Consider the following 24,261-nt stretch of genomic DNA (forward strand, 5'->3'; position numbering starts at 1 on the left):
TAAAGAATTTCTTTTTATTTTTTCAAGTGGTGATTAAGTGACTAGAGCAGACGATAAGAAAGAAGTATAAGATGAAGATCGAAGAATGAAACTGAAATAAAGGGATGTGAATCATGATTTAGATAACAATAGAATGAGAGAAGAACGAAGAACAAAATTGTTTTTGGGTTTTTTCTTTTAAATTTTGATGTTTCTATTCTTCATTTATTGTTTTTATCGTTTTGAAAATTAGATATACCCTAAGGTGAAATGGCATGTGAGAAATGTTAATTTTAGAATAAATATGTATTTGATAAGGATTATTATGCTTCATAGATTACCATTAGATATCCAAATACAGTTAGGGGTGGTATAGAGTTGTTGTAATGTAACAAAAAACTAGTACGTGTTTGAGATGAGCATTTTGAAATTAATTTTGTAATCTAAAATTAATTATATTTCAACAATTTTTAATTTAACCTATATTTTTAATTGTGTTCATACTTGGTGATTTCACTATCCTCCCATCTTCGATTACTCACACTCTTTTGATAACTTGTAGTATTGATTACATACATTTGGGTGGCTACTCAAAAAAGAAGAAAAGGAATATACCACAGAGTATTTCTCATATATAAATATATAAATATAAATATATAAATATATAAATATATATATATATATATATATATATATAGTTGTAGAGAAAGTAATAAAAATAATAATATTATGCATGTGAATAAACAGCGCAACGTAGGGTAGAGTTCTCGATCCTTACCTTACGCCGCTTGCTTTTGTCTTCTTCTTCCTCCTTCCTTCTTCCTTCATTTCTCTGTTTCACTGAAATTACTCCATTTTTCCCTTTCAACACGACCTTCCATTTTCTCCCTTTTTCATCACCATAATTCTTTTCTTCTTTTCCATTTTCCATCAACCAACCCCTTCCATTCCCCACCTACCACATCTTCCACCATTTCTAACTTCCCTTATTCCTCTCTCTCCGCCACTATATAGCTACCCTCGTCGGAATATTCTCTTCTCCCCGGACTTTTTTCTTTCTCTCTCCCTCCATGTCTTCTTCTCTTTCTTGGTTCATCTTCTTTTCTCTCTCCTTCACTTTTTCCCCTACGGCTGCCTCCCTTCCCGACGATGCAATGTCGCTACTCATGTTTAAAAGCTCCATTTCTTTCGGTGCTTCTGATGTTCTTCGTGGTTGGAATTTGTCGGTTTCTCACTGCGATTGGTTTGGTGTTACTTGCGATAATGGTGGTACGCGTAGAGTAGTTGCGCTGAATATTAGTGGAAGTACTGGTGGTGTTATGGCGGAGGGTTCTTTTCTTGCTGGGACGTTGAATCCGTCGATTGGAAATCTTGTTGAGCTTCGTGTTTTGTCGCTTCCGAATAATTTGATGTACGGGGAGATTCCCGGGACTGTTGGTAAGCTTCAGTCGTTAGAGATTCTTGAGCTTCAGGGGAACAATTTCTCTGGAGAGATTCCGAGTCAGATAAGTTCACTTCCATCTCTTCGCTTGCTTAATTTGTCTGATAACTCGGTTTCGGGTTCGATTCCGAGTAAATTGATCGGTTCGGCAAAATTAGAAGTAATTGATTTGTCGTACAATCAATTATCTGGTAATATTCAAGTTGTTGGTAATAGATGTGGCGTTTTGAATCATTTGAGGCTTTCGCATAATTTTCTGACTGGTAACATTCCAGCGGAGATTGGACAATGTTGGAAACTCAGGACTCTGTTACTCGATGGGAATATATTAGAGGGGAAAATTCCGGCTGAGATCGGCCAAATGTCAGAACTCAGAATTCTTGATGTTTCTAGGAATAGCCTTACTGATTCGATTCCAAAAGAGCTTGGTAATTGCCGGAAGTTGTCACAGATCGTGTTAACGAATTTGAACGATATCAATCCCGATAACGACAGTGTAAGAGGAGAATTCAACGCCTTCAATGGAGGCATTCCTTCTGGGTTGTTATTGCTTCCAAGTCTACAAGTTTTATGGGCACCGAGAGGGAATTTTAATGGCAGATTGCCGATTAATTGGAATTCTTTATGCTCGCTTAGAGTTCTCAATTTAGGGCAAAATTATATCACTGGTACCATACCCGAATCGATTCGGAAATGTGCGAATCTAACTTACTTGGATTTATCTTCGAACAAGTTTCAAGGTAACCTCCCTTCCCAGCTTCGAGTTTCATGTATGGCTTATTTCAATGTTAGCCAGAACAAAATTTCTGGTGTTCTTCCCAGATTTGAGAAAGACAGCTTTTGTACGAACTTGATTCCCATGTTCTCTGATCAGGAAGACGATTGGAATTCTTACTTGAACTTTCCTGTTTGGGATTTCACGAGACTAAAAGATAATCTCCTAATTTCTCATGATTTTAGCTGGAATAGGTTTAGTGGCTCATTAGTTTCAGTCAAAGTGGGAGAAGAGCTTTTAGCTAATGGCATTAAGTTCTCATACAAACTGCTGCTTAATAGCAACAATTTCAATGGATCACTTCCCATTGATCTGATCTCGCACTGTAACAATATGAAAGGTGTTTCGGTTAACTTGAGTTCAAACTTAGTATCAGGTGAGATATCTGATGCATTTTTTCTCCATTGTCGACAATTAATTGAGTTTGAGGCAGCAAGCAATGAATTAGATAACTCGATTGGAACTCGAATTGGTGAATTGCAGATGCTTCTTCGTCTTGACTTAAGAGGGAATAGATTGTATGGAGTTTTACCTGATCAGTTGGGGAATTTGCAAAATTTGAAATGGATGCTTTTGGGGGGAAACAATTTGACTGGAGAGATTCCATCTCGACTTAGTCGATTAACTTCTCTCTTGAGTTTAGATCTTTCTCGAAACTTGTTTACTGGCATTATCCCGGACAGCTTGTCATATGCTTCGAGACTTGAGATTCTGTTGCTTGATCATAACAGGTTAACTGGGGAAATACCAGCATCTTTCTCTGTCCTCTCACATCTCACTAAATTAGATGTGTCTTTTAACAACCTTTCTGGCCACATTCCTCGTCTTCACCACACGTTTGACTGCATTTACTTTGGTGGGAATAAGTTTCTTCATCCATGCCCAGATTCATACTCTGATTCCCCTGCTGGACTTCCGGTTCCTCTCGATGTTGAGAAGTGGAAGAGACGAAGAAAGTTTTTGTCCATGGTAATTGCTGTAGCTGCTTCCTCAACACTAATTTGCTTACTGTTAATGATAGCTGTTATCATCATCGTTAAGAGAAGGCTTGGTAAACAAAATAGGTTAAAGAAGAAACAAGTGGTGACTTTCTCAGATGCTCCTTCCGATCTGAATTATGATAATGTAGTCCGAGCTACTGAAAATTTCAGCCTTCGTTACCTAATCGGTACAGGTGGCTTCGGATCGACATACAAGGCTGAACTGCCCTCAGGTTTCCTAGTTGCTGTAAAGAGATTGTCTATTGGTAGGTTTCAAGGAGGAATTCAACAATTCGATGCAGAGATTCGAACATTGGGAAGAATACGACATAAAAACCTCGTAACTCTTCTCGGGTACTATGTTGGAGAGGCTGAAATGTTCTTAGTTTACAACTATCTTTCTGGTGGGAACCTTGAGACTTTCATCCATGAAAAATCTTGCAAACACGTAAAGCACTCAGTTATCCACAAGATCGCTTTGGATATAGCGAGAGCTCTTGCATACCTTCATTACTCCTGTGATCCTAGGATTGTTCATAGAGACATCAAACCTAGTAACATCCTGCTTGATGAAGACCACAACACCTATATATCGGATTTTGGGTTAGCAAGGCTTCTTGAGGTTTCAGAGACTCATGCCACAACAGATGTGGCAGGAACATTTGGATATGTTGCACCAGAATATGCTACAACTTGCCGGGTCTCGGATAAAGCCGATGTTTATAGCTTTGGAGTTGTTCTACTAGAGTTGCTTTCTGGAAAAAGATCGCTTGATCGATCCTTTTCCGACTTTGGGAATGGATTTAACATTGTTACATGGGCAAATATGCTGATTAAGGAAGGTCGTTCTTCTGAGCTTTTCACTCCTGAACTTCGAGAAATGGGACCTAAGGAACACTTACTTGGAATGTTAAAGCTTGCATCTAATTGCACAGTTGAAATTCTCGCTCTTCGACCGTCAATGAAGCAAGTCGTTGAGACACTGAAACAGTTGTAAATTTTTTTGGATCACTGACCTTTCAAAACTGGTTGCTGACTCAACATGGCCTACAATATAGCCAATCGTACATATTGAGATGAATTCTTTTTTCTCCCAGGTTCATTTCTCAAATCTCTAGCTTCAATGAAATTTTCTCTCCTTTGTTTTATAGTTAATCCTAAAATATAGAAAAACTACTAACCTTGAGCGCACTTTCTAGTATTAGCCATGAGAAAACTGCAAAAATTCAGCCTTAATTAATTACTATGTAGCATTTAGTATTATTATACCTCCAACTTCTAATTAGAACAGTTATCTCTTAAAAGTTGAAATCATTGTAACTAAAGCTTATAATTAATTGTAAGGTTTATTTGTAGTGATTTGAAAGAGTAAATGCTCAAGTTGAAAGTTTATGAGTTACAATTATAAGTTTGTTATGTAAGTTTTCTTTTCCCCCCACTTTTGTGTTATTTAATTATTCTTTTACATACAAAGGAAGGGACCACAAATCTGCATAAATCAATTTGCTTTTCTCTGTTATTGGCTTTGTATGAAAAAGTTTTGCTAAATTTGGTGTATCTGTAGCCATTAGGAATCCAGTAGATGCTTTTTTGTGAAAATAGTAAAAAGTGCATCATATCATATTTGGCTGTTTTCTTTGAGTAAATGATGACTAACTGTGAAAAGTTTCAAAAGAAAATGGTGCTTAGAATAGCATTTTGATTAACTTACTTCCCTTTTTGTCGGGATAAGGATAGTAGAATTCGAATATATATGACAATTCAGCTAACAAATGTTTTTAATAAGCTTTGATACTACTTTATTGTTAATTAGTTCTGAACTTTTCTTCCCGAATAAACAAATATTTCTTTTATTCTTACATTTTCGATCTTTTTTTTTTTGGGTATTTAGATTTTAAAGTGGTACTATCTTTAAGTTTTGAATTTAATTTCATTCTCGTCTTTAGGTTTCAAAATGTTACATTTGTATTCTTGAATTTTTTTGTTTTATTTTGACTTAGTTCCGGTAGTTTCTTGATTTACACTTCAAAGTTTGATTTTTTCCTTAAATTCTGACTTTCTATCTTTAACATTGGTTAATTAGTTTGGACTTATTTTCTATCACCATTAAAAAATAACTGAAATTTCTCACATTATTTTGAGTTAATTAACTAAAAGTAACGTCATGTATCAAAGTAGAAATTAGAAATAGAAATTAGAAATGTAAAGTATTGAAACTCACGGAACAAATGAAAATAAAATTCAAAATTGGAGTTAAAATGCAACATCATGATTAAATGGAAATTAAACTCAAAACTCATTTGTAAATCTTAACATTATGGATCCTGTATGCATTCAATTTCTAATGCAGAGTATTTGAGAGAAAAAAAGATGTCACACTCATTAATTTTAATTTTCAACAAAAGCATTTAAGTTCTCTTAAGGTTGCATCAATGGTCCTCTTCTCTAGTTGAGGTATAAATACTATCTTAGTTCTTATCCTTTAAAATTTGTTCAATTTTAGTCTCTATAATTTCAAAATTTTATTATTTATACTTTTAATAAATTTTAAATGTAGTATTATTTTTAAAACCTTTAGCTTGAATGCTAACAGAATAGCAAAAAAAAAAAAAAAAAAAAAAAAAAAACCTTGTGAAATCAACAATAAACTAGTAATGGAATTAAATTTAAGATTTATTGAAAGTATATAGGTTAGAATGGTATTTTAACCTAATAATGTGTAAGCATGCATAAAAGAAATATCATCTCTTTGAGATTTAAGAAGAAGAGAAAAACAGACATGATTAAATAACGGAAAACCTTGGCTTTCACTGATATTTTTTATTGTAAATGATGTTCAAATATGTAACAAAAGTTGGGAGGAAAAACCCTTATTCTAAACTCACCCACACAAAATTAAACCTATTAACAAACCATTTCTAGAAGTTTCAATGAGCTTTACATAAATGGGCCATAAAAAAATATAAAGAACATGAGTAATAACAAAGCTAATGGGCTGCCTTACACCCCTCACCTCTTTGATGACTGCTTCATCAATGATAGTGAGTTTATTCTTCAACTTATGAAAGGATGAAGTAGACAATGGTTCGGTAAAAATATTTGCTACCTGTTCAGAAGCTGGAAGATGACATATTGAGATTTTCTTCTTCTGAATCAAATCTGGAACAAAGTAGATATCAATCTCAACATGTTTTGTTTTTAGTGCAAAATGGGATTTGCACTTAAGTGAACAACTAAGGTTATCACACCACAAAGTAAGAGGATGAGGTATAGTAATACATAACCCAAATAGCAGTGAATGAATCCAAATTAATTCAGTAGCAAGAAGAGCAAAGCACCTGTATTATGCTTCAGTACTAGATCTGGAAATAATAGATTGTTTCTTTGATCCCCAAGAGACTAAGTTATTGTCAAAATAAACACAATAGCCAGATGTGGACTTCCTATCATTAGGATCAGATGTCCAATAAGCATTAGCAAAACCAACAAGAGATAAGTTGGTGGAACGCCTAAGCCATAATCCATGAGATAAGGTACCTTTAAGATATCTCAAAATGTGTGTTACAAGTTGCCAATGTGTAAGTTTAGGAGAATGCATAAATTGACATGCTTTGTTTACACTATATGATATCTCAGGATTTGTAAGTGTGGCATATTGTAAAGCTCCAACCGTACTACGATACAAATAGACATCATGAAAATTTTCACCTTGATGAGCAGATAGTATTGACCTACTTACCATTGGAGTTGAAAATGATTTTGCTTTAATCATTTTTGTCTTTTGCAACAAACCAGTAATATAAGTACATACCTCCATTTGTAGGATATGATACCTCTACCTTGAGACAGTAACTGAGTGTCCCGAGTTCTTTAAATGCAAAGTTACTCTTTAAAGATTTAATCAAATCATCCAAGATCCTTTTAGATTCTTCCATAATAATCATATCATCAACATATACCAGAATATAACAGCATGAAGTAGGAGTTATTCGAATTAAAAGAGATGAGTATGCTTTAAATGTATGAAAGCCTAAAGTATGTAAACAAGAGCTCAACTTTTCATACCATGCTCGGGGTGCTTGTTTTAGCCCATAAATAGCTTTTCTTAGATGACAGACAAGAGGATGAGATGCTTTTACTTCAAACCCATAAAGGTTGTTCCATGTAAACATTTTCTTCTAATTCACCATGTAAAAATGCATTATTAACATCAAGTTGTTTTATAACTCATCCTTTCATAATAGCTATTGCTAGAAGCATACAAATTGTAAGGTTTCATCATAGTCTATGCTAGGTGTTTGATAAAATCCTTTAGCAACTAACTGAGCTTTATATCTAGCAATTGACCGATATGGATTTCTTTTGATTTTAAAGACCCATTTGCACCCAACAGTTTTCTGACTATTATGTTTTTGAGTAAGATTCCAAGTATTATTTTGTTTAAAAGCTTGAAATTCTTCTTCCATAGGTTTCCTCTAGTGAGGATGCTTTAAAGCTTCTTAGCATTAGTAGGTTCATGCTCACTATAACCAATTAAGAGAACTTGAGGTTTGAATACCACTTTTGCTCCGAGTTACCATTTGATGAGTATTGAGATTTAAGGGTTGATTGACATTGTCTAAGTTATCTCGGGTCTATGATGCCATTTTTTCATCATAATGTTCTTCTCTTGTTGATTTTTTCCCTGATTGAACCTGAGTACCCGTCTCTGAAGGATACACAATAATAGGATTTAGATGATCAGTGTTATCAATAACTGGGTCAATGTGGTGCCTCTCTTCATTATGATTCATTATTGGCTTATGAATTATGGATTAGATTGGGGGAGTCAAGATATTTTTTTGTTGATGAAGGAATATAGTGAGATGGAAAAGATGCATAGGGAAAGGAATTTTCATCAAATAAGACATGTCTAGAAATGTAGGTACGACCATCGTGTGAAAGACATTTATAACCTTTATGGGATGAACTGTAGCCTAGTAAGGTACATTGTGTGAATTTGTAAGATAATTTGTGAGGTTGGTAGGGTCTGATGAAGGGATAACATTTGCAGCCAAAGACTTTTAGAGAAGGATAATTAGGTTTCCAGCCAAATAACTTCTCCAATGGACTAAGTTGATTAAGGATGGATGTAGGCAGGCGATTGAGGAGATAAGCACCGGTAGAAAAAGCTTCATCCTAAAAGGATAAGGGTAAGGTGGCTTGAGAAAGAAGGGTAAGACCCATGTCCATAATATGTCTGTGCTTTCTCTCAACTATTCCATTTTGTTGTGAAGTGTGTGGACATGTTAATCTATATTCAATGTCATGACTGTTTAGGTAAGGGATAAATGTTTTGAATTCACTTCTCCCATCGGTTTGAAGGCTTATGATTGATCGACCAAGCTATTTTTCAATAAGAGTTTTGAATTTTTGAAAGGCTAAGAATGCATCAGACTTAGATTTAAGGAAGTAATTCCAAGTATATCTATTATAGGCATCAACAAAGCTAAGTCTTGTATAGCCATTTCTAGATATATTAAAAGCAGGGCTCCAGAGATCACATACAATTAGTTGTAGTGGATATGTATATTGTATATTGAAATTTGGAAAGGGAAGAGCATGATGTTTACCTAGAGCACACACTGCATAGAAATTCATTTTATTCATATTGACATTGACATTGGGGACATGTTTCAAAGCATTTCATATAACATTTGAATGGGGATGACCTAATCGCTTATGCTATATATTAGTAGCATTCACATGATAATGAGATAAAATAGTAGTTAAAGCACTAGAATTGGTATTGGGTGCAGACTTCAGAGAACTTTGATAAGATGATTTGAGATTAAATTGGTACAGACCATCATAGAGGTGTCTTTGGAGAAGAATTTGGCCAGTTTCTTAATCCTTCACATAATAAAAGGTGGGATGAAATTCAAAGAATTCTTTATTATCGTTTACAAATTAAAAGACACTAGTCAGATTCTTGTAATGGAAGGAACATGAAGTAAGTTTTCAAGAACTAGTGATTTTGATGGAACAATTGATGAGTTAAATTGAAATGAACCATAATAGAATATTGGCAAACCTGACCTATTTGCTGCATAGATCTTGTTTCCTCCACCATACTCAGATCCAGTAGATAGATTACTCTAGCTGTGTGTTAAGTGATTTGTTGCTCCCGAGTCAGGGTACCAATTACTATTAATATACAGATCAGGAAAAGAAACCATTACACTCATATGTGAATTGTGAGATGTATTAGTCCTTGGAGCATTTCAGAAATAACATCTATCAGCAATATGGCCAAATTTGCACTAATTTTGTGCAAATTTGGTATTGGGGTTTTTTTTTTCCTCTTCCTCCTCTATTAGATCTACCTCCACCACGGCTTCTCTAATTGTATTATGAGTTGTTATTTGTGTACTGAAAGTTGTTTTGACTTCCTCTATTTGTAACTTCATTTTCCTTTTCTAATGATTGATTTCCTCTGTTTTGAGTAGTAACATTCACAGTGGATAGGAATACATCATTGACAATTTTATTTTCAATTTGTGATTCTTGAGTAAGTAAAAGAGACTTAATATTCTGAACAGATGGAGAGTCAGTACGAGCAAAGAAAACTAATATCATGGATTGACATTCGATTCCTAATCCAACAAGAATATATAGTATGTGATCATCAGTGGAGATAGGTGGAGATAGGTTTATTTATGAAGACTAAAGCATCAACACATTGCTGGATTTTAAGGAAATGTTCTTTTAACAGAATAGTTCCCTTTTTCATATTGTGAAGTTTATTTTTAAAATGTATAGCTTGTGCTTAGTATCAGGAAGAATAAATATCTTATAGAGTTTCTCGAATTTGTTTTGCCGAGGTACAATGGAGCATCTAATTTAGTATATCTTCACTCATTGAGCCAAGGAGCCATGATGAAATCAGTCTATCTTGTCTCTTCCAAGTTTTATATTCAAGATTCAAGGTCTTCACCATAGTGGTCGAATAACTTCCTATTGCAGACGGTGTTTGATTTGTAGGTGTATTGATGTATTTTGTAGTTGGTTCGGCTTTCGATTCCAAGAGTGATTCGAGATCATATGCTTCAAGTGTCGTAATGATCTGGAATTTCCATAGCGAGAAGTTTTCATTTCCTAGTTTTACTAGAGATATTTTGGATCTGGAACAAAAAATTTGAGAGATTGAGGATAAATCTCTGGATGAGTCTTCACCGAGGATGGAGGGAGAGCCAATGTTGCTCATTGTTTCTGGGCACTATTTGAACGGCTTTAGGCTGAGCGCTAGACGTAATGCTCTAATACCATCTTTGAGATTTAAGAAGAAAGAGAAAAATAAAAATGATTAAATAAGGGGAAACCATGGCTTTCATTGACATTATTGAATGTAAATGATGTTCAAATATATAACAAAAGTTGGGAGGAAAAACCCTTATTCTAAACCCACCCACACAAAATTAAACCCATTATAACGAACTATTTCTATAAAAAAAATAGGCCATAAAAAAAATATAAATAACGCGAGTAATAACAAAGTTAGGCTCCATTAACATCATCCTCCTTCCATCTGTCTAAAAGCATGATAAATCTCTTTGGATCAATGATTTCATTATTATGAGTAGTTAATTGAAAGTTAACTAGATATATATGGATATACGTGAGAAGAATCTTTACATGATTCTTTTACTTTATATTTTTCGTAAATTTACATATTGTCTTTCATTGAGTGGTTGTGACTTTTGGGATGTATTCATTTGAAAAATAGTAAAGATGACTTTCCAACTTTCAATTCACAAAATAAACCCATATATTTAAAACATACAATCTGTGCAATTGATGTTAATGGAATGCGATTCTTCTAGATATGATGCATAGACACTAAATGGGATGCATTTTTTTTCATGGTAGAGGTGGTTACACAGTTTATAAAAATACAACAACAACAAAGAAGATTTAATTGAATAATAATAGTAATTATTATTGTGAACCAACGCATCATTTTGTGTGATTTCATGATAGATATATAATGACAATGAATAAAATTAGAAAATTTTCAAATATAGCAAAGTTAATTGCGATCATCACATATTGAAAGAATTTTTTTTCTATATTTCTAAATATTTTCAACAATTTTGTAATTTAAAATAACTTTTAAAAATTAATTACTAAAACAATTTTTGTCTCAATAGAAGATTTCTTTAATCAGGAAATATAATAATATTTAGAACATTAAATTAAATTGATTGCATTATCTAATTTAATGGTAACTAAAACAAAATGGTGTATTTTTAAAAAAATAATAATTAGAACTACAAAGAAAAGTTGGTGTAGACGAAGAAATAGGTAAAATTAAAAGTGATAATCAAGTTTACCTTTTCATCTACGATCAACACCAAATTATGAGGTCCTATCCACAAAATAGTAAGAAAACTTTAAATCAATTTTGGCATTAATTTGAAAACAATTTTAAATTCTTTGTTTTCCATTACAAAAATTTAGTTAAGAATAGTCCAACAAAACCTTTAGTAAGTTTTGGGTCAAATCGTGTTATGTGAAGCCACGTTAGCAACACGTATCATTTATTCAATAAATGATACAGAAGAACGAGTGAAATTTGAAAAATCTATAATATATCAAAATACCTTATTTGAAAATATATTTCAAATCTTAACGACCTTAAACGTTAACCTTATTAAAATGGATTGAATGGCAAAATTTAGAGCCTTAAAAAATGGAATTAATAAGTTTTATAGAAAATTCCCCAACACCCCTCTTTTTTATTTCCACTTTACCTTTTTCTATGGTCATTACATTTTTCATTGTATTTTAAATGTGTATAAGACTACCTATTTTTCAAACTTTGTGTAGATCTTAACCAAAATTTGGGATTTATAATATTTATATCTAATAAATGTTTATATATTTAATTTCTAAAATTTCTAAAATATCTATTTAACTACGTAATGTCTATTTTTATAGATTTCGAAAAAATATAGATTTAGTAAAGTTTTAGAAATATTTTATTCATTTTGTTATTTTAGCAAAGTTTTCATTTTCTCCCATTTTTATAATCGGAGATTGTAAACCAAAGAGAAGAGAAGTTTTCAAATCGTGATTTAGCAAAAAACGATGGAAAATTGTTTCCATTAGATTGTAGACAGAAGAGAATAGAAGATTTTCAAACCGTGTTTCTGAATTGATGGGAGGTTGGTGTTGATCTCAATGGAGATGAAGAAGATGGAATGATTTGGGAGGTACTTTAAGGTTTTGAGTGTCTGTTTGAAGTTTTGGGTTTTGTTTTTGGAAAAAAAAAAAAAAATATCTTATTTTGATTAGGGTGTACTAAGCTGGTTGGAGAAAAAAAAAATTTTGCCAATCCAAAGTATCCGGATTTGACAAAAAAAGGAACCCTATAGGTTTAATATGTGATGGTCAACCAACCTAACCCAACCCAAAAAATTTAGATTGGACCGGGTTGGGTAGGCGGGTTTATTTTTTTTTTTTTTTTCATCTCTCCATAATTTATTCAGACAAATTTTCATATTGTTTTTTACTATGCAAAATGAACAAATTGTTATTCAAGGTACAAGCAAAGGTGTCAAATATATACATAATCGAGTATATATACATAATCGGGTTGATGTGGTTCTTAATTATGGTGTATTTTTTTTTCACAATGATTGTATTTTAGATGCATTGAAGTCCTATTTTTACAAAGTAAACTTTATTTTTCCGTTATTTATCTAGTTGCCCTCGGTGTGTATTTGTTTGTTAGGGCTAGTAGAAAAAAAAAGCTAATTTTTTTACCTAAATTTCAAAAATAAAAACAAGTTTTTAAAACAGACATTTTAAAAAATAATGAAATATTAAAACTATTTACAAAATAAAGGAAAATGCATCCAACTCTCTACATAGCTCATTTGAAACTTCCGCCATATCTTATAAATAGTTTCATTTGTTGCGTTATTCGTAACGATTCCCTTTTTCAAAATCGTTTTTTGTTTTCAAAAATTTATTTAGTTTTTAAAATGTAGTCAACAAAGCTTGAAAATCAACGAAAACCAACTGATGAAATTGAAACCTATTGACTTAATTTAAAAAACACAAAAATTAAAAACCAAATAGTTAATGGATCCTAAAACATGAGTGTCTTCTTAACAAATACCCCTAAATTTGAATTCCATCCTTTCATTTGTTTTCATTGACCCGCTTTCAATTTTGGTAGTTTGATTTTGTTTGGATCCCTATACTTTTATAATATTTATTTTTATCCTCGAACTTTCAAAAAGTGACCATTCTAGTTCTTTCATTTTCATTTATATTTCATTTTTAAGTGAACAAAATTGTCATTTGTTAGAAAGTTTTAAGGACCAAACGAATCAATTGAAAGCATAAAAAACCATAATGAACCTTTTGAAAGTACAAAGACAAATGAAATAAAGTTAAAAGTATGAGATCCCAACAAACCTTTTAAAGGTAAATGAATTAAAATGAACCAAAATCAAAACTATAAAGATGAAAGTGGTATTTAAAGAACTCAGTAGAGTTGCAGTTATTACCACCATCACATGTGAGGCTGTACTTATCAAATTAATCAACTTAACAAAATAAAAGGAAATAAAAGGAAACAATCAGGAGAATCATCTCTTCTAAAGCATTGGCCTCAGATAGATGGCTTTGTAAAAGCCTCCAAAATTTATTGAAAATTTATCTTTTCTAAGCAACAGAACACGGGAAGGTTTAAAATTTAAAATAAAGAACAAAGCTACAAAAAAAATTTACCTTGCCAGGAAAAAAGTTTTTTTTTTGCCTGGATCTTTTCATCATTTAAAATTTCTTCTCTTCCAGCTGCTCATCTAACATCTAGATATATATACATGGTGTTGTGTTGCTTCTGTTCTTGTATGAATTGGGTATGTATATCTTTGATGCACAAAACTAGCCTCTGTTTGAAGCATCCACAAAGTTTCTTTTTTTCATTCCATTTTTTCAGTCCCGACTCCAGAACAAAATTCACAAGTTTGTCTCTTGTTGCAAAACTAAATGATCATAGATTTCTTCTTCATTGATTCCATGATCTCAAATATGGTTTCTCCATTGGATCAGTCAAATTGGAACTTTGATGCCTCATCCCTACCCAGCTCATACCCTGAGAAGCTATTTCATGCCCTCCCAAGTAATTATTAATCGGGTTGGATGTCTCCGGTAGAATATTACCAATCATGGGATTTCCTTCGCGCAACATTCCATAGTTCCTTGGGGAAATGAATTGGCCGTTCGAGCCCATTGAATGGAAAGGGGAACGGAATTGATTACCTTGAGATAGAACACTGAATAAGGTTTGATCTGCACTGTTGCTTCCACTACCAATGCTTGGATTTGGGACTATAACACTAACACCATCTGACCCTGTAAACCCATCGCGGACTTGATGTTCGCTCGAAAACCAGTTCTCGCTTAATAAACGTCCACCGTTTACAGGATGAGAATGAGAATGGATATGAGATGACAAACGAACCGAGTTAGCAGTCCAGTCCTGCATTCCAACCGAGGGTAATAACTGTTGCTGAGTTGGAGGAATCAGATATCTGTTGCCATCAGGGTAAATATTCTCTGGAACGGCATGTTGAATGTATACTTGATCGTCTTCCTTCTGTCTTTGCTGCAAAGGAATGGATAAATTTGGCTGCTCCTGAAAATGTCTAGAATACTGACTCTCTTCTATCAAGTCATTGTTTGATGGCTGAAAATCTAAACATGAGTGCCTTTCCTTGTGATGATGGAAAGACATAGCTCCCTGTCTCTTAAATACAGAATGAAGTAACTCATCTTTACCTTGATTTTCATAACTAAAGACACCGTCGTCTGATAGCCTATGTAACAAATGTTTTCCAATATCTTTACCTTGATCTTCATAAGAACTAAAGGTCCCATCCTCTGGTTGTCTGTGTAACAAAGTTTTTCCAATGTCTTTACCTTCATTTTCATAAGTAAAGGTGTCAACATCTGATCGTCTATGTAATGAACTTTTTCCGATGTCTCGGCCATGCAAATCAGGTTCCACAAAAGCGCCATTATCTGATTGTCTAGGCAACAAAATTTTTCCAATATCCGTGCCATGTAAGCCATGTTTTACACAAGTGTCATCGTCTGACTGACTATGCAACAAACTTTTAGCAACACCTCTGACATGCATGTCAGGATCAACATTGAAAACTTTTGTTTTTTGCTCATCGTCAGCATGAGAATTTGCAAGAGACAAATTACTTATAGATGCCGCATAATCATGGCTGGTAGAAGAGCTGTAATAATTATTTTGTATGCCAGGTCCAGGACGGACATCACCAATAGAAAGTAGGGCCTCTCCCTGCCTGGCTGAGCATTCTATAGCATCCATGTTTCTTGATATTCCAGATTCTTTGAGATTAGTATCACCAGAACTTGAGGCATCATGGTTTTTAGGATTTGAACTGCTGTCAGACTCCAGCCCACCATTGCCCTGCTCTGAGGACTGACTACTTTGGGAACCTGAAATTGATTTTTCAGTAGATTCATTTCCTGTTTCTTCCATATCCATTTGATCTGTTTCTTCAGCATCCATTTGACCTCGAAGCATGCTATCATGGCTTTCAGTGTCCACATCCTAAACCCTCAATTGCAGGTACAACGTTAAAAACAGAATGTTACAGAAGGAACCCAAAAAGAAAATATTGGTAAAATAAGAACCAGATATATTGCATACAACGATGACCAAAACACTAAAAAGAGAGAATATGAGAGAGAAGAAAAACAGAAGTGGAATTGTTAAGCACCATCAGCTGTGTTTGTCTGTCTTTCAGGTCTTGCTCCAAGGCCTTGATTATTTGCCGTCTCTGTAAATGAATCTGTCTCCAATTGGCATACGCAACTGGGAGATGAACTTTTGATAATTGCAACCTATACCAAGAAATAAACTATTGTTTGAGGGGAGCGCATGAAACTTTCAATTTTGTAATAGTAAATGTTACTTCAAATATTCTCTCACCAGTGCTCATGCAACTTTTTCTGTTCTTCCTCTATAAATACTTGGTACGGTTGTACATTAAAAGCTTGAATGTCACCTAAAACTTGGTCCAGAGATCCGGATTGCTTCATATTCTTCACAAGGTCATGCTGCTTCTTGCTAATCTGGAGCGTGTAGTAACAAGATATCAATGTCAAAAATCTACCAAAAACCCAAACTTGCCTCTCTTTTCAATAGGAGAAAACCAGAAACTAAAGAGAAAATGACCAAACTTTGATGAGGTGTATTCAACCATTACTTTTTAATCATCAAAATAAAAGACGTGTTATAAATTCGCCTCAACAAATCAAGGATTATATAGAATCAAAATACTCAGATTGAAGATCATCAAGACCGTGGCAAAAGTCTTGACGTGTATCCAGATAAATGCTAAACTTAAAGAGCAAATCAAGAAAGAAGCAAAGTAACATAAGCAAATGTGACCCTAAATTTTATGTGTTTAACATTCAATGACCAAATCTATTATTCAATCAACAATTAACAATTCTACAAAGTCTCTTTTACTCGAAATTGTAAAAAGAAACAAAAGAAATATACTTCTTTTATATATATGTGTGTGTACATATGTATGTATGTATGTATGATTGTATGTATGAATGTATGATTGTATGTATGAATGTATGTATGAATGCATGTACGTATCTATTAAACCACCAATTCACCCAAAAGTTTAAAGCTAGCGGTTAAATGCAAATTTAATTATATATCACTAACACTCCCACTTATGGACTTGAAATATTTGAAAGGCCCAAAAAGTGGAAATCAATTTTAATTGGGGAAGAAACGACAATGCAGAGGCTTGAACATAGGACCTCCCTAGACCACCTGTTCCGATACCATAATAACCACCAATTCACCCAAAAGCTTAAGCTAGTGGTTGAAGGCAAATTTAATTATATATCACTAACGGTATCTAACTGTAATCTTTCTTTTTCCCCATCACCTAACTCAGAAAACCAAGTGTATGTATGTGCCAAAATTCATGAACACACCTAAATATCCAAAATAGCCATTCTGAAAGAATGTGGAATACAATAAAAGAGAGAAAATCAAAGAGAGCTTCTGAAGAAAATAGAGGCAGAAATGCAAAAGGACTATCCAAAATGGCCATTCTTGCAATGTGGTTTGAGTCTCAGTCCCCTTTACTTGGTCAACTGCCAAAACCACATGCCACAAACCTAACCTTGCAAACAAACTGTCATTTGTGGCCGAGCACTAAGTAGGCACACATCCAAAGCCCCACAAACCGCTCTCTGCCTTAACCCGTGGCAGACCAAGTTCACCAGAACTATGTCCACATAGTTAGGCAGTTTGGGAAGTCCACAACCACATTCCATGACAAGTGAACCTAGGGAAGCAATGTGCTCATTTCCTACACATACCACGACCTCCTAACAACCTATGTTTTACATTTTTCATTGTCATCCTCTATCCACGTTCACCCCCACCCAATCTGTGCATATGAAGCCAATTCCCAATTCAAGTTATGCAATCTAAACAGTTCTTCCAAGACCACTTGGCTAATAATTGTGATTCAACCTTCCAGTTCGAGAGGTAAATCTGTCAGATTACCATACAGACTTGGATAAAATCATTTTCTCAAGCCATTTCCAGCTTAACTCTGGCTCTCCTTACCACTAGAGTTCTGTCATTGGGCTACTTGCATTCCAACTTCCATTTTAATGAGACAATTTGCAGACTACCGTGCAGATCCATTTTGATTTTTATCCTATGGGGCTGTTTGGAACAGGCTATAAACTTTATTCTTACCAACAGCAATTTTTTTAAATGAGAAATCAAGACTTGGTCAATAATTAATACGATAAATATCAATAGAAAACTTTATTAATGATCAAAAGTTCCTAAAATAAGGAGATAATCACTCTAATTACGGAGAATTGGAAAGCCAACCAATCCTATTCCTAAGAAATCAAAGAAACTAATCATAATCCCAATAAACCAAGGAAAGTAATCCTAATTCTTATCAATTATAGAAACTAATCCCAATCCAAATCAATTAAATGGTTTTGCCATGATACCCTAATGTACCCTAATCTTACTACATCATAATAAAAGAAAAGGGAAGGCCAACTGGCGGAAGCTTGCTGAAGAATGCAGAGTATCCATTTGTACATATAAACAGAGATTACGTACAGAACTCCTAAAACAAAACCTCCAAGGAAAGCAACCAAAACTAATACTGGTATTCAAATGCTCTAAAGAATTACTCATATAGAATTACACCAGAGGACTTTAACTTTCTTCATCTTCAGGAAGTAAAAAGAAGGCAACCACGAGCCATTCAAAAAATGGGGATTAGAAAATATTATATTTTAGTCTTTTATACAGAAAGCTTGTTTAGCAAAGATAATGTTTTGGATAACCACGAGTCAGAGCTTTGCTCCCCCCTATATCCGAAGGCAGCCAGGCTTGTCCCATAGCCCAGACCTGGATGTCAAGGACTTTTGCTATTAAGCTAGCCCAAAGTGGCTGCCTAATAAAAACCAACATAAAGCATTTCTTCAAAGATTGTCCTTTTGCCTCTCAGTGCTGTTGGAACTTTTTCATTTTCAAATTCACTGTCTCCCTCGACCATGTTTGAACAGTTTTTTATGTTTTCTCTCGACAAGAAACAAAACTTTTCATTGATATAATGAAAAGAAGCAACACTTTCTCAACCTATTCAATTTTTCAAACACAAGTTTGATATTTAAATCCTTTCTCATCCTATTCAATTTTTAAACCAGAACTTTGATATTTAACTCTTTTTATTATTCTTCTCCGATATTTTAATGTCTATTGTGTAGAAAGTATAAATAAATGTTTGAACAATCCAATTTAAGTATCCAGCAGTTCTTCAACTCAAGTTTACAAGTTTCCAGTACATGTCTACAATGCTTAACAAGTGTCAGCATTTGCTCCAACACACATAATAAAATTCATAAAACATGAAGCTGTTGATGTTTCTCATTGGAAAATAATAATGATGAAAACAAAATCATCTAACCTTGAGATATGACATATATTTGGAGCCATCACTGCACTGGATGTTGCGCTTTTGTAGCTTGTCCTCAGTTCTAGTACCCACATTAAGCATGTCATCTAAAGCACTTGATGAATTTCTGCATCTTTCTCGCTTATATCCTTCATTATACATCCTGTAGGTCATAAAAACTAATATATAGTCAACAGAACAAAATCCCAATTGAATCCGCCTAGCAAACATAGATAATTGAGGGAAAAATGATGTGCACCTATACTACCTATTCACATAGCAAAAAGCCTTGGTAATACCTTAAAGAAACTATCTATAACTAAAAAGAACAGTGGATAAATCAGACAAGTGTCCACTTATAAAAATTTATGGATACTAATTTTGTGAAGGACATGCATATTCCGGAACGCAAGTTAAGTTACCTTTCTGACTGTTCTTTACCCTTAACGAATGAAGTCTGGTTATCGCTACTGCATGCTTTCTCCTCTGCTGCAGCCCACGAACCAGACTCAGATGTAGCTATAGCATTGTCCTTGTGATGGTCAAATCTGGACACATTCACTAGGGTGGAAACTCTATTTTCTGAATTTCTTGACCTGCTTAAAGTACACTTTTCATTTTGAATTGCTTCATTTTATTTCATGATCAAAGAACCCCACCATGATCAAAGAAAGAAAAAGGAAAAAGACAACTGAAGCACTAATTTAACAGAAGAGTGACAAAATTAAATATTTGCAAATTAACTTCTTCCTGTTCCAAATTAATTATTGAACGCTAATCTTGACCATCAATCAAAAATTCAAGATATTTAAGGAAGGCTTGTAAAGAAATGTTACAAAGATAAACCAGCAACATATTTTCAAGGTTAGTCAATTAACAATACTAACCACTAAAATGACACTCAAGTTGAATTTATCAACGAAAACAGAAAGAAAAAAGATTTAAAGCAGTTTTATATGCCAGTGCCGAGCTATAAATTTCTTTCATTACAGTAACAAGCAGAATATTGTCCAAGCTGATGTCCAAAGTCTATTGGCAGCAGAAGTCAAGAATTGTATACTTGAAAAAAGGCAAAAGAAAATGTATCACCTCCATGTTTGATGTATGATTTCCTTCTCTGGATCTTTGCAATTCGCACATCTATCCTTCAGTTTCTGCAGATAACCAATCATACTGCCAGAAGTAGGAACTAATATTAGTAACATGTTTCAATTAGAGTAAAGACCACTGAAAGGCAAAGGCTTACAGAAATAGTGATATTTCAAATAGTTAAAAAAGATAAATTGTTGAAATCATAAAGTCATAAATGGCAATTTAACAGATTGAACAGTAAATCACTTCTTACTTATTATGATACTTCTGTAACTCACGGGAATATGTTTTTTTATCTGCTCTTAAGCACTGTTCATGGTGAAGAACTGCATCAGGGTGAAGGGCGCCAGAGCAAAGTGAAGACTCCCTGAAAATACATATATTTGGATAAATTAACAGTTATTTTGTAGCCATCACTATTTCTCCAAAAAAAAATTGATTTAACACGTTCAAAGTCCATCTCTTGCCACAATTCTGATGGAAATAAAGTAATCACAGAATAATGATAAAGAAGATGAGAAACAAAATTCCAAACTTCAATAAGCAGAAACTGAAACAAATTTAACGTTAAAAGAACCTATAATTTGAGGCTCTTCTTTATCAGCCCAATAACCTCTCTCTTTTTTATAAGAAGCAAAAATCAATGGGAAGTAATATCATAATTAGGAACCAATATTAAATTTTAAAATATCAATGGAAAGAAAGTGTTGTCTTTTTCATATTAAAAACCAAATGGGGGAAATTTTTAATTTACACCCCTAAACTTTTGGGCCTTATATCTCTTTTTATAAGAAACAGAAACTTTATCAATTTAACACCTAATTATTGTATCAATTTAAACCCTTAACTTTCATAAGTGTATCGACTAACACCCTTCTTCAGATTTAGCTCAAAAAATATCATGCAGAAAATATTATTATGAACTTTGAAAGGGAGAAGGGCAGATACTTGCCATTGAACAAGGGGATTTCCAAAGTGAAAATTATTCCCAGAAAACAAGGCCCCTAGTACATCTATCTCATTTTCTTGTTCTCCAGGAAGGAACTTCCGAAGATTGTTCCTCTCATTTTCTGAAAGATGCGTCTGCCAAACCTGCAAAAGATTCAAAGCCAGATCAATAAAAAAAATAAAGAAGGGAAAGTGATAACTTTGATACAAATAACAAGGGCTATCCATAAAAATGTTGGTACCTCAAGTGAAAGGACTTCTGACAAATCTTCCAACTCAAAAATCTGACGAGGTACATCAAAAATGTCAGCTAAGATAGTTTGTTCATTGGAAACGGAATCAACAAATGGTCTCAATTTTCTCCAACTTATGCCAATTTGTTCTCTTTTAGAAACAACTCTTCTTTTACTTCCATCCCATACCAGAGTTATATGGGATCTTAAGTTTGCATCGCTGTGTGGCAAGGCTAAATTCTTTTTTCTCACTCTATATGGTTCTCTTGAACTGTAACCAACTACACTGGCAGAACTCAATCTTTTTCTCCTTTGATTGGCCGCCATCAATGAAGAATCAAACACAACATACTGTCACATAGATAGTGCTGCAATAAGTTCTATGAGAGGCCTAAGAAAAGAAATCAACTAATGAGAATTCCAACACTAGAAAATCATCAAGCCTTACCAACCAGTATCAGAAACCAATGTCATGATAAGGCTTTGAAATCATTCCCAGAATCATACTATCCTTTATTAACTAACAAGAAGAGTATACTTGCATAACATCTCCCATGTCATAGAGAGAACATATTAAGGACAGCCACAAACGACCTTGAGTGGAAAAACAGAAATTCCAAATCAAAAACAATTTTAAAGTTCTATACTCTGCTAAAACGAAAGATACCATTTCACGCAGCCAATTAACCCCATTAATTTTCAATTCTATATCGAAGATTAAATAATGACCAGAATACCCAACATACTATCACTTCAATCTCAAGGGAGGTCATGTCAATCACAACGGTTATATTGCAAGCAAGTATTGAGTGCATACCAAGTACAGAAAAAATCACTTGAACAAACATAGAAACTTTAAAATTATAGCCATGTCTCAGAGAGAAAGTCATTCTTCCAAAGAAAAAACAATGGATTCAACAGCTCCAAAAGAGAATGAGAAAAACTATTCAACATGCATTTTTCAGTAACCCCAATGTGAGAGTATTGAGTAGAGTTAACAACATAAAGAATTGAATTCAAGTTCTAGTTAGTGAACAATAGTAATGATTCAACACAAAACATAAACCATCCAACACGCCTAGTAACAAATAAAAAAGGATTACTTAAACACCACCAAACAAACCCATCAAGCAAAAGAACAATAACCTAACAAATAACAAACCAAAAAATCCTCTCCCTCTCTTCTACATTAAAAAACACAACAACAAAGCCTGAACACACAACCGATAAACAATTTCCCGCACACCACACAAAGTAGAGGAATAGAAAAATCGGCAGAAGAGGCAGACAGCAATGCAATTAAAGCAAAAACAAGAAAAAGAGAGACAGCCCAGAATTTAAAAAAAAAAAATAATAATAATAATAATAAAAAAAAAAAAAAAAAAAAAAAAAAGCCCCATATAATCGAAGCAATTAAGAAAGAAAGAGAATACCTAGAATGTTAAAACGAAGATTGTATGGGTGGAAAAAACGGAAGAGTTGAAGAATTGGGAGTGAAGAATGGGAGAGAAATTTAAGAAGAAAGGAAAGGGGAATGTAATCGATGATAAGTGGAGGGTAAGGAGAGTGAGAGATAGGGTTTGGCGTTTATGGGAAAGATTGTGGAGGCTGAAGTTGAAGAGAACGAGAGAGAGACACTGAAACAGAGACCCAATGCCCATTCACAGAAGAGAGAGAGAGAGAGAGAGAGAGAGAGAGAGAGGGAGAAGGCTAAGAGATCAGACGTTCTTCGGAACCGTTAACTCGTATACGTTAGCGACTTCTCCTATCGGCTCGGCTCGGCTTCGCTTCATTTTCATGTTACTCAATACTTTTTTAGTTTTTAGGTTTGGATTAAGTTGTTTTTTATTTAATTAATATAATTTGGTAGAAGATTGCGATACAACTTTTTTAGTCCTATTAACATTCCCATTTGTATATTTGAGTTTTCTTTTTTTTATTTTAAGAAAATAATTATAAATTGAACTATGATGTTCCAATTTATAAATGTACATTTTTAGTTCACTTTAGATGGAAAGTTTTGGTATGACATTGTTTTACTATTAAAACAACATGTTTTAATTTTTTTAAAATAAAAATATTTCATCATTTTTGTTAAGGTTTTTTTTTTAAGATAATTATAATTAATAGCAATTTTAAAAATAATAATGAAGTATATAACAATATTTTTAATTTTTTTAAAATGTTACTATATATTTAATTATTATATTTACTACTGTAATTTTTTTTTTTCTTTATACTCTTTTTCATCTTGCCTTCCATCCCCTTCTTAGTCATCATTCTTTTCTTCTTCTTCTTCATTGGAAGATGAAAATGAAAGTGAGTCATATCTAAGGAAGAAAATGAAGAATGGAAAGGGAAGAGATGGAGTAGAATGAGTAGAGACGTTTGTTTTCCCGCGAGGGATAGGAAATGCATTGGCCCCACGTCATTCCCTTTGTTAGAGCAAATGAAATATATAATCTACAAAATTAATATTGCACCTCAACTAGATAGATACGCTACATATGTTGTATACAATAATAATGACGTTAGGTCAATTGTATAACAAGGCTTAGGAAATTAGATAACAAGAAAACTTATCAAAACCTTAAAAGCTTGTGAGAGATTCAAACCATAGTTGATGCATGCATGGTTCTACTTCTAATCAGCTTTAACAACTTAACAACTATCCAAGATGTACAAAATATAAAATTAAATAAATAACCAATTTATTTGTCAAAATTTAACTCAATTGAGTTGTTAGTAGACCAAA

General features: G+C 33.5%; 2 protein-coding genes across 6 annotated transcripts; one reads left to right on the top strand and one right to left on the bottom strand.

The window, feature by feature from the left end:
- Positions 1-725: 725 nt before the first annotated feature.
- LOC103503070 (LRR receptor-like serine/threonine-protein kinase RPK2) lies at positions 726-10,560 on the top strand. 2 transcript variants are annotated; one of them, XR_007823728.1, is made up of 2 exons: positions 726-4,272; positions 9,757-10,560. XR_007823728.1 is itself a non-coding variant. In XM_051090306.1 (1 exon), exon 1 carries the CDS (start codon positions 1,050-1,052, stop codon positions 4,170-4,172), a length of 3,123 nt encoding a protein of 1,040 aa, XP_050946263.1. In that variant the 5' UTR covers positions 726-1,049; the 3' UTR covers positions 4,173-4,673. The 2 variants fall into 2 exon arrangements, 1 of the variants encoding a protein (XP_050946263.1); XM_051090306.1 differs by lacking the exon at positions 9,757-10,560 and having other exon boundaries at positions 726-4,673.
- Positions 10,561-13,832: 3,272 nt separating this feature from the next.
- On the bottom strand, positions 13,833-23,213 carry LOC103503084 (uncharacterized). Of its 4 annotated transcripts, XM_008467262.3 has the most exons (11): positions 22,940-23,206; positions 21,955-22,100; positions 21,516-21,857; positions 21,278-21,417; positions 20,579-20,692; positions 20,323-20,406; positions 19,656-19,829; positions 19,246-19,396; positions 16,200-16,342; positions 15,988-16,111; positions 13,833-15,818 (listed from the first exon to the last, which is right to left on the bottom strand). In XM_008467262.3, the coding sequence occupies exons 3-11, from the start codon at positions 21,831-21,833 to the stop codon at positions 14,238-14,240; spliced, it is 2,829 nt and encodes a 942-aa protein (XP_008465484.1). In that variant the 5' UTR covers positions 21,834-21,857; positions 21,955-22,100; positions 22,940-23,206; the 3' UTR covers positions 13,833-14,237. The 4 variants fall into 4 exon arrangements, with proteins under 4 accessions (XP_008465484.1, XP_008465480.1, XP_008465478.1 ...); XM_008467258.2 differs by lacking the exon at positions 21,955-22,100 and having other exon boundaries at positions 22,940-23,213; XM_008467256.3 differs by lacking the exon at positions 21,955-22,100 and having other exon boundaries at positions 21,516-21,897; positions 22,940-23,209.
- Between the last annotated feature and the right edge of the window lie 1,048 nt (positions 23,214-24,261).

Source organism: Cucumis melo, chromosome 9 (assembly GCF_025177605.1).
Source record: "Cucumis melo cultivar AY chromosome 9, USDA_Cmelo_AY_1.0, whole genome shotgun sequence".
Lineage (NCBI taxonomy): Eukaryota > Viridiplantae > Streptophyta > Magnoliopsida > Cucurbitales > Cucurbitaceae > Cucumis > Cucumis melo.

What these genes read in the sequence shown, in the direction of transcription:
- LOC103503070 (XM_051090306.1), top strand. Translation starts at nt 1,050, where the DNA reads ATGTCTTCTTCTCTTTCTTGGTTCATCTTCTTTTCTCTCTCCTTCACT.
- LOC103503084 (XM_008467258.2), bottom strand. Translation starts at nt 21,833, where the DNA reads ATGGCGGCCAATCAAAGGAGAAAAAGATTGAGTTCTGCCAGTGTAGTT. An exon ending in GGAAATCCCCTTGTTCAATG is followed by an intron (nt 20,693 to 21,277) that starts GCAAGTATCTGC and finishes ATGTATTTTCAG; the next exon opens with GGAGTCTTCACTTTGCTCTG. An exon ending in GGTAAAGAACAGTCAGAAAG is followed by an intron (nt 19,397 to 19,655) that starts GTAACTTAACTT and finishes TATGACCTACAG; the next exon opens with GATGTATAATGAAGGATATA.